At 39.9% G+C, this 13748-nt stretch overlaps 1 protein-coding gene across 1 annotated transcript in view; it reads left to right on the top strand.

Moving 5' to 3' along the window:
* The first annotated feature begins 13 nt into the window (after nucleotides 1-13).
* SEMA3A (sema domain, immunoglobulin domain (Ig), short basic domain, secreted, (semaphorin) 3A) overlaps nucleotides 14-13748 on the top strand; it is a 168045-nt gene continuing 154310 nt past the window's right edge. Inside the window, exon 1 of the mRNA XM_009882930.1 lies at nucleotides 14-173. Coding sequence (XP_009881232.1) covers nucleotides 62-173 — 112 coding nt within the window. The 5' untranslated portion in view covers nucleotides 14-61. The remainder of the gene's footprint in view (nucleotides 174-13748) is intronic.

The following is a 13748-nucleotide window of genomic DNA, read 5'->3' as shown; positions in this document are numbered from 1 at the left end:
CCGGCAGGACGGGGAGGGCCGCGGCTCCGGCTGGCAGGGACCCTACAGTGGCTGCTGCAGCATGGGCTGGCTCAGGGGGATTGCCTTGCTTTCCTTGGGAGTATTACTAGCAGGAAGAGTGAACTGCCAGCATGTGAAGAATAACGTGCCAAGGCTCAAATTATCCTATAAAGGTAAGTCTGTTGTTCTCTCTCCTTTCTCGGTTCGCCTCAAAACCTCTCCTCCTTGCCCCGTCGCTCCCTCCCCTCCCCACCTTTCCTCCTCTATGTTTCCTTATCTTCCAAAGGGGAAATTGCCATTAGGAGAAATTTCTGAGGAGAAAAAAAAGGAAAAAAAAAAAATACTTAAAAAGCCGCTCCGTGCTGCGGTCGGTACCAGGCACTTTAAACACAGACAAAGAAGAGTTAGTTGCATTTGCAGACGAGGACTCCGGATCGCGCTGATCCGTGGAAGAGTATTTTTCAGCCTTGTGCTGTTCCATCGGACTTTACTCTTCCAGACGGTGGGACGCGTTTGGCCACCCGGCTGATCTCCCCCGAGTTGGGCATGTCGCGCAGCCACAATGCCAGATCTGTTTCAAACAGCATGGAATAGATGAAGATTTATATTTTCCTTTTTTTTTTTTAGGCACGAAGTGGTTAATTTTCAAGTCATGAATATTCAGTCTGTAGAAATCTGACAATCAGATGCCTAACATAAGCAGTGGATGGTGGGTTTGCCAAGAAACTATAAACTGAAAGGAACAGATCAGTCCAGAAAAGGAGGAAAGGACTGTTATGCACTAGAAAATACTGCCTATGGATGTTTAATGCAGTGCAATTTATTTGAACTGAGATTGTTTTCGGTGGAGTCTGATGTATTTCATTAGAGATCACAGGGAAGGTGTAACTGAAGAAAGAGAGCTGTGAGATTACGTTTACGTTTTAAATTGTGTAATGCCACTCACACTGCAATTGTCAGTAATTAACTTTTGGTTAATGCTCCCAGTGTTACAGGAGGACTCTGAAGTAGGCAGACTCTTGTCTTTATCAGCATAGCTCCTCTCAGAGCACATTTTTCAGAAGAATTCTCCAAATCTGGAGAGTGTGCAACTAGGAAAGAAGTTTAAAATGTAAGAGCTGTAGAATATTCTTTCTAGAAGGGAGATCTATACATCTAGGTGTATATACATTTCTCTCTGAAGGGCTGCCTTCTCGTAATTCTCAGATTGTTGGAGACTGAGAGAAGGAGCAGCAGCTACGGTTCTGAAAGAAGGGAGGAAAAGTAACACACTGCTTCTACAGTTGAAAAAAAGAGAACATGTGTGTGCATGCCTGGTCATAGATGTCAATCTCCGTTTACAGTATAGTGTCAATACGTCTCTCGCCAGTAGAAATATGCTTTCCAATTTTTTTCATGTTTCTCGTGCTGCGAATGAGAGGGGGAAAAGTCCTCTCTGATACAAGACAGACGTCATTTTTGCACTCCAGATGAAAAAAAAAAAAATTAAACACCTGCAAAACTTGGATGCACTGTATGAAATAAATGTGCAGGGTTTTATTAAAGAACATATTTGTGTGTGTTTAAACTTGAAATGATATAAATGAAAAGAACAGTTTAAAGGGTTTAGAATCTGTTCATTTGGTTTTCATAAGAAAAGCCATTTATACTTAACAGAAAATTGATTATTTTGAATAATGGAGTCTGAAGAAAGCTTCTACCATAACTGCATGTCATGTCAAAAAACTCATTAAAAAATTCTTACTTTCAAACTTCCGCAATCGTACTGAAACTCAGATTAGTATATAGAAGCATAAGTGCTGTAAAAATATCCTGTAAAGGGGTTTAATGGCTAATTAATAATTGTTTATTATTTTTTACCCTTTTAAAGTTTAGTGGTGGCTCAAGTTTGCTACCTCTGCTCATACTGACTAAATGCAGAGAAACTAATTTCAAAGGATGGCCAAATGTGACTGATAGTGGGTTTTTTGTTTTCTTTTTTTTTTGTTGTTTTCTCTTTTCACCCCACTGGTACTGTATCCATATACGGTTTAGCAACATTTTGCTACTCTGCTGATTGGTTGTTTTCCAGTTCTGCTCTTGCTGAGAGAAGGGGTCTCATTTTAATTTCTGAAATACATCATACAACACATTTTAATGTACAGTTAATCCTCTATGAGCAAAACAGGAAACTGAAAGGAATATTGAAACTGTTCTTATAACTGGCGGATCATTGCAACAAGAAAATTACTTCAAATGCTGAGCTATTTGCTATCTAGGAAAGAAAGTAAATGCATAATTAATTCAAAGCAAGTTAAAGTCTGAAGACTTACAGGAATTCACGCTGTGGCCTTTGATTCATATGTATACTTAATCACATATTTGACTTAAAACATGTGTAACCCTAAAAATCAGATCAGACTACTCACATGCTTAACGTTAAGTACCCGTGTAAATGCTTGGCCAGGTCAAGAGGAGCGTGTTGCCTGTGCTGTTGCATCGATCCCCGAGTATGAGGTATCATTAGTAGTCAGGGAAAACTAAGCCTTATCAGCTCATGCTTTTCCAGACCAGTTTTGCTTCCAGCACAGTCCTCTATGCCCAGATCAATGTTAACACCTTGCGTAGGAACAGCCTTAAGAGCTGTCGTTATTGAAAATACATCTTTTAGGCGCTGACTGAATACCTTACATGCTAATCTGTATCTCTCAGGGTATATACCTCACTGCCGTCATACTATGTGATACTGCACGATTCACCTCTGTTGAAGCTGCCAGCAATTAGGAAGAGAAGCTACCCAGTCACTTACCCATTCTGCCCCTCCACAAAGAGTTGTGGTTGCGTACAACAAACTTATGATACTGAAAAAAAAAAAAATACACAAGGTAGAAAGAATGACCCAAGTGACTTGTCTTTTCAGTGGCTGTCACTGTGCTTTCTTTTAACATGCATGCTTGTTTTTCCCCTAAACAAATACCTTGGACCTAATTGTCAGTGCTTTATTTCAAAAGAAAAGCAAGGATGTATTTTAACTTCTTGTTTTGCTCGACTAATTAGATGTCAAACATGGTTAAAAAGCTCAGGCATTTGCTTTAAAAGTTACCAAAATGAGTCATGAAGGGTTAAATCCCTGCCAACCTTGATTTCCTATGGTCACTTGTTTTCAAAGGTCCGGTATTAGCTCTGCCATTTCCCAGGTTGCTGGACAGAAGTTTTCGGTAAACTCCATTCTTGCTTCCTCTTAACTTCTTGTCACTCAGCCTTGCAGAAGATTAGAAGTATCCTACGGGGCACATTACAGATAGGAAGAGGAAGAGAAAGTGTATAAATGCATATATTAAGGCCACATCTGTGGTCTGAAAAGGTTCTTTCTGTTTATTGTAAAACAGACTTCTGGTTATTTGGTTTCTATCACCTTGATTTTGGTGGGACATTAAAGGAAGGGAATTTGAGGAGAGTGCTAGGGAAACCCCTGTCCAGCTGAAATCTGTGGTGAAACTCCTGTTTGGTAGCATCAGGGTTTTGCTCCATACATTTAAAAGCTTCCAACCATTTTCATCTTAGTGCATGGATTGGAAAGGTTTTGCACAGAGGATATTTATCTCCTCATTTCAGCCAAAGGGAATTAATATGATTAAAGGCCTGATCCAAAGTTCGTTGAAATCAGTAAGTCCTGGATCACAGCCTAAATGTGGTAAAACCAGCTATAAAACTGAAAGCTCAGTTGAGCCCTTCAACCTCTGAGCTCCTCTTTTTATGTCCCTCAAAGACTTTGGGTCCTTATTGTAAAGTAACAAGAAATGTCATTGTTGGTATATCAAAAGTGAAGGAATCTTTTCTTAAAGAATGTAGGGGGCTTTGTTGTTGGGTTTTTGGTTTTTTGGTGTTTTGTTTGTTGGGTTTTTTTAAGTTTCATTGGTTTCAGTTTCAGTGTCGGTTGTAAGTCTCTATATTGTGTCACTAGGTCACAGATTCCGTTCAGGAAACTTCTATTGAGCACAGAGTTCTCAGAAAGATGGTGATCAAGTTCAGTGTGCAAAGTTTAAAACAATAAATAAAGTCTTAACTCCAGATGGATTTCTTGTATCGTTTATTGTTTCCTATTTTCTTTTGCTGTCCTCTGTGTGGGGAGGTAACGGCACAAACAGAGATGGAACCGGCTACAGTAACCTTTAAATATAAACATATAAGCCCAAAGAAAGAGAGAGTTTCCATTAACGATTCCTTGATTTACAGATTTTTCCTAAATCAACCCCGATTTTTGTCTCCACATAAGTAAATCTCGTGAACCCAACTTTCTCAAATCCATCTGTCACGTCCTATTTGTCTATTGAAAATTACTAAATGATGTAAGTATGTTTTGTAAGAGTACATGTGTGGTTCTTCTTTGTTATTGTTGCTCAATTGGATACATATTACTTGAGAATAAGTAACTGGAAAAGCATTGCACACAGATTTAGCTCTATTACTCCCTGGCTCCAATTCAAGCCATATTAAAAATAAGCGTTTTGTTTAAAGTTGCAGTGATGGTGAGAACTACTCCGTCCTTGATGTGCAATTGATTTACAATTTCATAGGATGGATTTTTATACGGGTGAAAAGCTGGCCCTAGTGAAAGCAGTGGCAAAACTTCTGTCTGTTTCAATCAGTCCAACATGCAGTGACGAGGGAGGAATGACACCACACTGAATTACCTGTATGTTCACTAGTATAAATATGATACCTGGTTTGTAGTTTGTTGACCCAGCCTGGTTGTAGTTGATGACCTGCTGGTGGGTTTGATTGTGGTTTTTCCTTTCCATCAAACTCTATAACTCACAATCCAATACCTCCACAAATATTGGGAAAGGGGACAAAGTGGGAGAAGGAAATGAGGAGAGAAATATTGGCAAGGGAGCCTGTCTTTCTCGAGTTGGGACCAGGATTAGAGTTTGTCTCAGATTTCAAGGTAGCTGCTTAAATAAACTTTTGCTTAAACTATGTTGTAAGAGTACTGTCTGAGGGAAAAGCCTCTCTAATGTGCCTGAAAAGGAGAGGAGGGCAGCCCAGACTCAGACCGTGAAGGAAGGCAAACCGGTGATGTTTGCAGTCTAGGCACGGGCTTGTAACACTCTTGAGCTTCCACTGTTCCCCATGACATTTCCCCACAGCTCTGCTGCTCTCGGACCTTGCTGGTCAGTCAGGACAGGCAGCTGGAAGGTGGCTGGAAGGCAGATGAGGCTTTCGGAGAAGACCTGTGGGTTGGTCTTTGTAGTGTTGGTTGAGTGGGGTCTCCACGAGACCTGAGAACTGGCAGGGGAGACAGTAGGACTACCCTTCCTGCCCCTGACATGCCCCACAGGCTGACAGGAGGGAGAAGCCGATGAAGGAGGTGCCTGAGCTCAGATCTTGACTATATAGGGAAATTTTCAGCTCGCTAATTAGGGCCTGAGACAGGCAGTGTAATTGGAACAAGGAGGGTGAAAACCTAGCCCAACATGTTCATTTTGTGTTTCCAACTTTCCCATTTAATTCCAGTGGAAAAAGTGGTTTCTGAATTACAGAGCCTCCCTTTTCTGAGAAGCTGGAGTTCTCTATAATTATTTGTGCCGTACGGTTTGCAAATGACTGAATTATTCATGGAAGGTGCCGTATTGACAGCAATGGAAACTCTACTCTTTTGCTGTGGACAAGGTGAGCAGCACTTGGTCCTGCTGTTTGTTAGAGCATCTTTAAGACTCCGACCTAGCGAAGAATTTAAACATCCATAGTTTCACTGAGCTCAATGGACCTACTGATGCATTCAGTCTGCCTTGAAAATTTACTTCTGTGCTTGAAGTTTTTTGATCAGGACTGAAGTACCTATCTGTTTGCTCAGGGTTTATTCAGGTTGTATTTATTCCGTAAGGTTTAGCAAAACAATATTTAAAATAAGAAACCCAGTCTTTTTAGGTTGCTACAATGTAAATGGATTATTTATGATAATCTCTCCTGCACGTGAATCTGTGTATACAGAAAGCATTTACATGAAGTTCCACCTCAGAAGAAATCACTGAATGATTTGTACTTTTAAGTCTTTCTTTTTTCTTGGAAGTGTTTTTAAGTTTTTATTTCATGCATTGCGATAGTCTGACCCTTTTAATATAGTTTTGGTTTGCCTAATCACTGATTCTGCCTGTGGCCTTTAATGCCCACAGCTGCTTTTAGAGAGTCATCTTTTGTATTTACTTCCTCTGGCCCACAGGCTTTTTCTCTCATGTGCATACCTGGAACACTGCAATGGAAGCCCAAGCAAGCTGCTCCAATATTTTGAACATTTTCTACATCAGCTGGAGCCTGACTTGACCCTAGTTCAATCTGAAGCAAAATCAGATCTTCACCTGAGGCAGTGCCTAAGTGACTGAGAAGAAAACAAATCCTTCTAAGTGGTGTCAATGGTTGTGACATTTTCCAGTTGTTTGGAAGCTAAAAAGGGTAAAATTGTCTTCAGGCTCCCACGCGCTTATTTTTAAGCAAATGTGTGGGGTGGACCCTGGCAGCTCTGTGTCAAAATTTTAAATGGAAGTTCTGTAGCTTGTCCTGGTGCTCTTGTTAATTAAGGTTAAATGTGAAAGTTGCTGCTGGTGGTGTGCTGGTGCTGGTGGGCGATTCAGCGAATTCCTTCCCTTGCAGGATTAAAGCTCCCTTCAGGAATGTCTGCGAGTTCACGGTCCTCCCACATACAGCCTTCATATAGGTTAGCTGCTCGCTTCCAGTGACAGCTGTGGATGGTGAGAATAACTGTGAGGATAGTACATTTACTTGACTTTCCCTGTTTTTTTCCAAGTGGGATGGTGCCCCGATGTACCAGAGAGAAAAGGATGGCCACAGCTGTTGAGAGCATCAGAAATCCTAAGAGCGCTGTAGCCTTTCTCCTGCTCCACAGGAGTTCTCTGTGGTGTCTTTCTCTTTCTTTTTGACTGACATAGTCAGCCACATTAGGCTCTTTTCACTGTCAGGGGAAGGAGATGTACCTCCAGAGAGCTAATCTTGGGTTAGGCAGGCTAAATGAGACTCTAAGGGTGCTCATCGCTTTTCAGTGACTGTCAAAGGAATTAAGCTCCTTGTTCATTCATTTAGTTTCTTTCTTTCTGGGAAGGTATCAAGAGAAGGTACTAATTAAATGCTATATAAGAATTTAGGCTGTATTCTGATCCAAAACATCCTAATTTAAGGAACTGTCTCTGCTTAAATGAGTATTTAAAGTTGTGTGAAAATCCAACTGATTAAACTTATGTATGCCCACAGTATCTGTGATCTTGAGGTCACCTGTGACTGTCTAAATTTGCATCAAACTTGCAGTCACAGCAAGAAATATACAGTACCACTACATTCTTCATATTCTTAAAATAATTACTTAACATACATCTCACATTTCCCATGTCTCTCCTCCTTAATAAGCTCATCCCAAATCCAGTGACACATGCTGGAAGTGACTGTCTGGGGCTGCAGAGCTTTACTAATTTAACAGCTTAATCATTTGAAGCTTCCAATAAGCTGTCCCCTGACCAGCTCTGTTACTTTCTGAATACTTCTATGCTTTAAAAGAAAAATGTTTTCAAGACCCAGTTTCATATAGGAGGGTTTTCAAATAAAAATACATATGCGTATGTGCAACTCAGAGGACAGGTGCCTCGACCCTGATTCTCCCCTTTTTCAGCTGGAGTATTTCAGTAAGTGAGAGCAGGATGAAACCTAATTTAGGTTCATTTCTAAAAATTCTAACTAGACGTACAGTTTGGGGGATTCTTTTCTCACTTTGGGGATCACAGATTCCCCTTGAGCTAGACACATCTACAGCAATCCCTGAAACGTGTGAGCGCTAGTCTACTTTGTGTCACATCTAGTTTTCATCCTTTGCTGTTTGATAGCCAAACGCAGTAAAGTCAGAAGTTTTTGCCATTCTTCTAATGTTTTGAAGTTGTTTGACATTTGTTGGGCCGCCTGCTTATCTCTCCAGCTGGATGTTTCAGAAACTTTGGAAGTGAGCAGTCAAATAAAATTCTCATCTCTTATAAATATTTTTGTGCAAAGTTGGACCTTGTGGGGAACAATCTGAGGAATGAAGTAGTTATTTGCTTTCATCTAACTTGTGGAAGGAGGAAAAAGAAAGCTCTCCTTTACTCTCCACTCTAATGAAGCAAAGCTCATGTTGGTTCTGACGGCCCCTCTTGGCTCCTTTTGAAATTCCAGCCTTGTGTGAGAAAAGGACACAAAAAAGCTCTGTGAGATAATTTAAAGGATTTAGAGCTGCCTTTCAAGGGGGAGGGGTTGGTGGCCTTTTCTAGAGGCAACAGACGATAAATACAGCTCACAAGCATCCAAAAGAGCTGCAGAGAGTGCAGGGTACAGCTTTCATCACCAGCTGACACTGGAATGGCAATAGCTGTCCTCTGCTACACACAGATCCCATGCCTGGCCAAGGCATAGCGTGACCTCTCTTAGGATGAAGTGGAGATTTCAGGGTGTTAATATTACTTTTACTTCCTGCATGGATTTCCCAGTGCAACTTCACTAGTTTTGCCTGAATGTATAATCTGAAATGGTTCTGACTCCTGATGAAGCCTTTTCTCAAAACACAATGAGGGTCAGTGATGCTAAGTGATGATAAGTGTTGCTCTGGAGTATCTGTAGGTCAACTTCATCTCATCTCTGTCACACTGGGTCCTGTACAAGGTTTCCATCCTGCTAGGCCCATGCGGTAAATGCCAGTTCCTGTCGTGTGATAGAAGGGATGGCAGAAATGATGTCTGGGGATCTGGGAAAGAAAACTTTATCTTCCAGATTGCTTTTTTTTTTTTTTTTCTCTCAGATTCCCTTCTACTACAGCAGATGAATGGCTCTATCAAAACTTCTTGCTCTGATGGCCTTGCAGACAACAGTATAAATGCATTCTTGAGCTACCTGCAAATTGCAGTCAGGAAATTGCTTTATTTCTAAATTGCTGCTCTTCCAAGATGTGTCAGAGTCCATCCACCAAGACCAAGTGTGTATTCAGATGTACAGGAGGATGTGATAACACTTTCAAAGAGCTCTAGTTGGCACTTCTCTGAAATGTCCTAAACATTAGCGAAGCAGTATTTCCAGGATGTTGGCTGTGTGGTTATCAGTATGGTAAACCTCCATCCATATTGCTATTCTAAATATGTGTCCTGTCATTTGTACTCGAGCCATAAAAACTGACCTCCAACAAATAGGCAAGCAAGATTTCATCCCAAGTAAAAAGATTTAAGGATTTTTTATATTTGAAAGAAAATTCCTTATAAGTCTTTTTAGAGGTGTTGTGAAGTAAAGAAATAATAATAATATTATATGTTGAAAATTTTGTTTCTCTGCAGCCTGGAGTATTGAGATCAAGATTAACATAAATTTCTAATTCTACTTTTTCAGATTTTGTTTCCCATCTGTGATAGAACTGTAATCTACTGGGTATTCTTCTTCCTTTTCTGGCATTCTTCTTTCTTTTCTGGCATCCTTTTACAATTTTGTGTCTTTCATCATTCTTTTAACTCCCACTGGAACTCACACTCTTTACTAGACAACAGTCACGCAAATTAGGAAAGTTTTGTTATCCTCACCTACAAATGGAGGTTGGAGGTTAACAGAAACCCAGCACCACAGCTGATGATACACAGGAAGTCTGTACTGTAATGGGAATCAAAGAAAGTACCATAAATGTGAAATCCTATTAATTCTTTGGCTCTTCTGTGTCAGCTTCTTCACCTGTAAAGTGGTATTAAGTGATCTCATGAGGAATTGCTTGAGGTCAGAGACTTGCCATGCTTATTCAGAGCTGTATCCTTCTCAGAATAATCCCATTAATGTCTATATTCAAAGTTCAGTCAGAACTTATTTTTGATCAACATACAAAGGCCTTACAGGTACTTTAAAGTGATTATAATAATTATATTCACAGCTGTGTACGCCTGTGACATGAAACACACTCCTATTATCCAGAAAGCATATCTAATTTAATTCAGTTTGGGTATTCCAGGTGGTTCTATACAGAAACCCTTCACAATGTTTTTTGTAGTATCCGCCTCTATTTCACACTAAATACACTGTGAAGGTGATTACAGATGACTCTGGAGAAGAAGAGCCTTTGTGTTTAGTCTGTGAAATACTGTCTACCAAAGGTATGTGAGTGCTTGTGAGATCCTGGCCTGTTTCTCTGATTTTAAGCTCGGCTTCTTTCTTTTTTTCTGATAAACGTATTTTAAAATTAAGAGGGAGTTTAAAAATGTAATTTTTTTTCCTTGTATTTATCAGACAAAACTAAACCCCTCATTTTGGGCACTTCTTTCCCATTCCACCCAGTCCGAACATACCAGACCACTGGTGTTTAATGCTCCTCTGCCCCTACAAGGGTATGTGCTTTCCTTCCCAACAGATTCTAGACACAAACATTTTATTTCTTCCTGCACACAGCCCTTTTTCTGACTTTCCATACCCAAAATGCTTCCCAACCTTTTCCAGGATGAAGGCAGCCCTTCTCAGCCACTTGGGGAGATATTCAGTAATCAGTTCAGTCAGTTCTAATTGCCTATCATTTGTGACTCGCTCAGTGGAAAACTGTTGCTTGACAGCCCTGGTTCAAACCTAATAATGAGGATTAGCTGCTATAATAAATTCAGAAGTGGAATTCTGCATCTCTGTAAGATTCACATCCTCATTCCTAAAATAAATAAGAAAGCACCTGTTCCCTTCATCAACCTGACCTATGTGAAAATAAAATCGGTTGTTCATATATTCCACATGCCTTAAATGCAGCATTTAAATATTACCTTCGGTCAATTAACTCAAGGAATCTTTTTTTTTCTCTGCTTTTATACTTCCTCATGCCATTTACATGATGTAATGGTTGTTTTGAATAACGTTCTTTTTCCATAATAAAGTACTGGTTTTCGTGCCATTAATTAAGAAATACAGAGCAAATACAAGAATTTGTATGATTTCGGTGTACCTTTGAACATCAGGCACAAGTCTGTAGTTTGACTTGTTAGACTACAGGGTCTTACTTGACCACTTGCTATGTAGTTTTCTGACAGTTTTTCTGGTGCTAGAAGAGCTAAGTCCAATTCTTGAGGCTGACAAAAAGACCAAAAAAGGACAACGTAAAAAGTTCTGTTTACTGGAGTAAAGAAGCTTTTCCATTTGTCTTCAAAGAATGCACTATCAACTCTCATGTGTATTATTATTCTGTATCAGAAATTTTAAGCTATCACCAATTGTTCTGGTGTAAATCAAGTGTAACTTCATTACATTACTGTGACTGCAATGATGCATGTGAAAAGGGAATTAGACCACTGATACTGCTAATTGACATTGCACCAAAGGGACTGAGGACAAGACCGAGCAATGCAACTTTTAGTTTTTGAATACAATTTCCATAGCTGAGACCACAAACGGTTTTTCAAAGGGCATTTCTCATTAATGTGATTCTCTTGAAAAACTATTTTATCGGCATATAGAAATATGATAAATGCTGAATTTTGTTTCACTGTGGGTTCACCCCCATTACTATGCATACAAACTATTTTACCTTATGCCAGACATATGGAAGTGATCAACGTATGTAAATTACATGAGGAGAGATGAAATACAGCTTTTTAGACTAGGAAATATGTACTTGTTTCTGGTTATAAGACACTGAAACCACACCAGAAAAGGAGACTTTAGGTCTTAAGACAAGTTTTCCTTTGAAATAACAACTGGCGAGCGGGTAGAATAGCAACGATTTTTGATAATCACCATGAAAGCACAATATTGTCCTGAGCTGAACCACTCAGTCAGGTCTTTCAGACACCAGTGTTTCGGAGGTGATTGCTTGCATGTGTGGGGCAAGCCCGTGAACCTGTTCTATGCAGAGGTGAACTGTTCTGAGACCCACTTATGTGTGAGTACATACTACGGGCAAGTGCTCAGTAGTGCAAGTCAAGTTTCTTCAAACAGGGGGTTTAACAGGCAGGGCCAGCTTAAGTGTCTGCTGCTCATTTTCTTCCCTTCATGTCATGGTGTGTCCACCATGCAATGATTTGAACTTACTCTTAAAACCATATTTTTTTTTAAGGTTTTTAAGGGGCTGAGCTATTTTGTTGGGTTCTGAGTGAGCAAGAGAGGAAAAAGCAAGAGCTTAAGTCAGATCTGCCTTGCAAATAATTTGTAAAGTTACTGTCCCCCAACCGGTCTCTAGGAAATGAATGCTTCTTTTGTGACCAAAATGTATTCACTGTGCTCCCAAAATTTTCCATTACGAGAAGGTTAAATTGTTTTTTTTGTTGTGTCTCCCCCCCCAGCTTCAGTGTTGCAGAGTAAGAAACTGATCTAGAGTCTGGCAGGGCTTTATGCTAAGGCATTGTCATATCTTTCATTTTGAGTTGAAAAATGGACATATCACTGTGTTTCATAAACGTGTGGAGAAGCTGCCAAAGCACCTATTTGCATGTGAATGGTCAGCTGAGGTAGGGAGATATGTAAATAATTCTCTAGCTAGCTCCTGGCAAAGATCATTGCATTTCAAAGTGCTGTAAAAAACCAGCACCGTAAAACTTTAACCTATTCACAGGTATGGAAACTCCCATGCCTTAAATAGATCTGCTGTAATAATGACCACTTGGGCAACAATGAATCTTAAAAAGCAGATCAGATCTCCCACATTTTTGACTTCTTTTAATATTTCAAAAAAGATAAGCTAAAAAATGCCACCTTCCCTCCCCCACAGAAAAAAAAAAAAAAAGGAAGGAAAAAATAAAATAAAATAAAATAAAAAAGCGCAAGAGCTAAGCAACAAGCAGATGTAGACTTTCATTGAAAATCTGGCAGACAAGTGTGACAGAAGTGGAAGAAATGTAAAGGATTCACGTATTATTCTGAATTGTGTCAGTATCTGACCCAGGAGGCACCCACAATAATCATTATTTTAATCTTCCTTACAAACTGCTCAGCATTTCACATTTCAGCAATTCTGCTCTGCTGTTGTACTTCAGTACATGCTCAACTGGGAAGAATGGGTGAATGTTTTAATTTAAAACTAAATGTATCCTTCAAAAGATACAGTTCTTCATTCATCCAAAAAGACAAAAAAGTGAAAGTAAACAGTAGCAAAATGAGGAACACAAAGTAAAATAAAAATCTTAATAGGCTCTGAGCCAGACAATTTTCTACATGTTTTATTGTACCTCATGTCTACTTAGATAGAATTGGCATGTGTATATATGGAGAGAGAAAGATTTGCTAAGCCATTTATGCCTGAAACAGCTCCAACAACTGTGATTAGGCAGGCACAAGAACTAGAAGCTGTTTCCAAAGTAAAGTTCACCTCCAAAGGTGATGTGAATTATGTACCTCCCCCTTAATCATGAGATAACATAGGACTGTTCCTGTAGTTTACCAATATCTTTTCCCCCTATATTGTTTTGTAGTTTCCATCTACTTCCCTCGAAATCATAGAATCATAGAATCATAGAAGCATAGAATGGTTTAGGTTGGAAAGGACCTTGAAGATCATCAAGTTCCAACCCCACAGCCATGGGCAGGGACACCTCCCACCAGACCAGGTTGCCCAAGGCCACATCCAGCCTGGCCTTGAACACCTCCGGGGATGGGGCCTCAACAACCTCTCTGGGCAACCTGTGCCAGTGCCTTACCACCCTCAAAGTGAAAAATTTCTTTCTAATGTTTAATCTAAACCTGCCCTCTTCCAGTTTATAGCCATTCCCCCTCGTCCTATCACTACATGCCCTAGTAAAAAG

The sequence above is a fragment of the Charadrius vociferus genome, unplaced genomic scaffold (genome assembly GCF_000708025.1).
Source record: "Charadrius vociferus isolate BGI_N301 unplaced genomic scaffold, ASM70802v2 scaffold32, whole genome shotgun sequence".
In the NCBI taxonomy this organism is placed as follows: domain Eukaryota; kingdom Metazoa; phylum Chordata; class Aves; order Charadriiformes; family Charadriidae; genus Charadrius; species Charadrius vociferus.
Note: the sequence above shows the minus strand (reverse complement) of the source record. Positions and strands in the feature narration are given on the sequence as shown.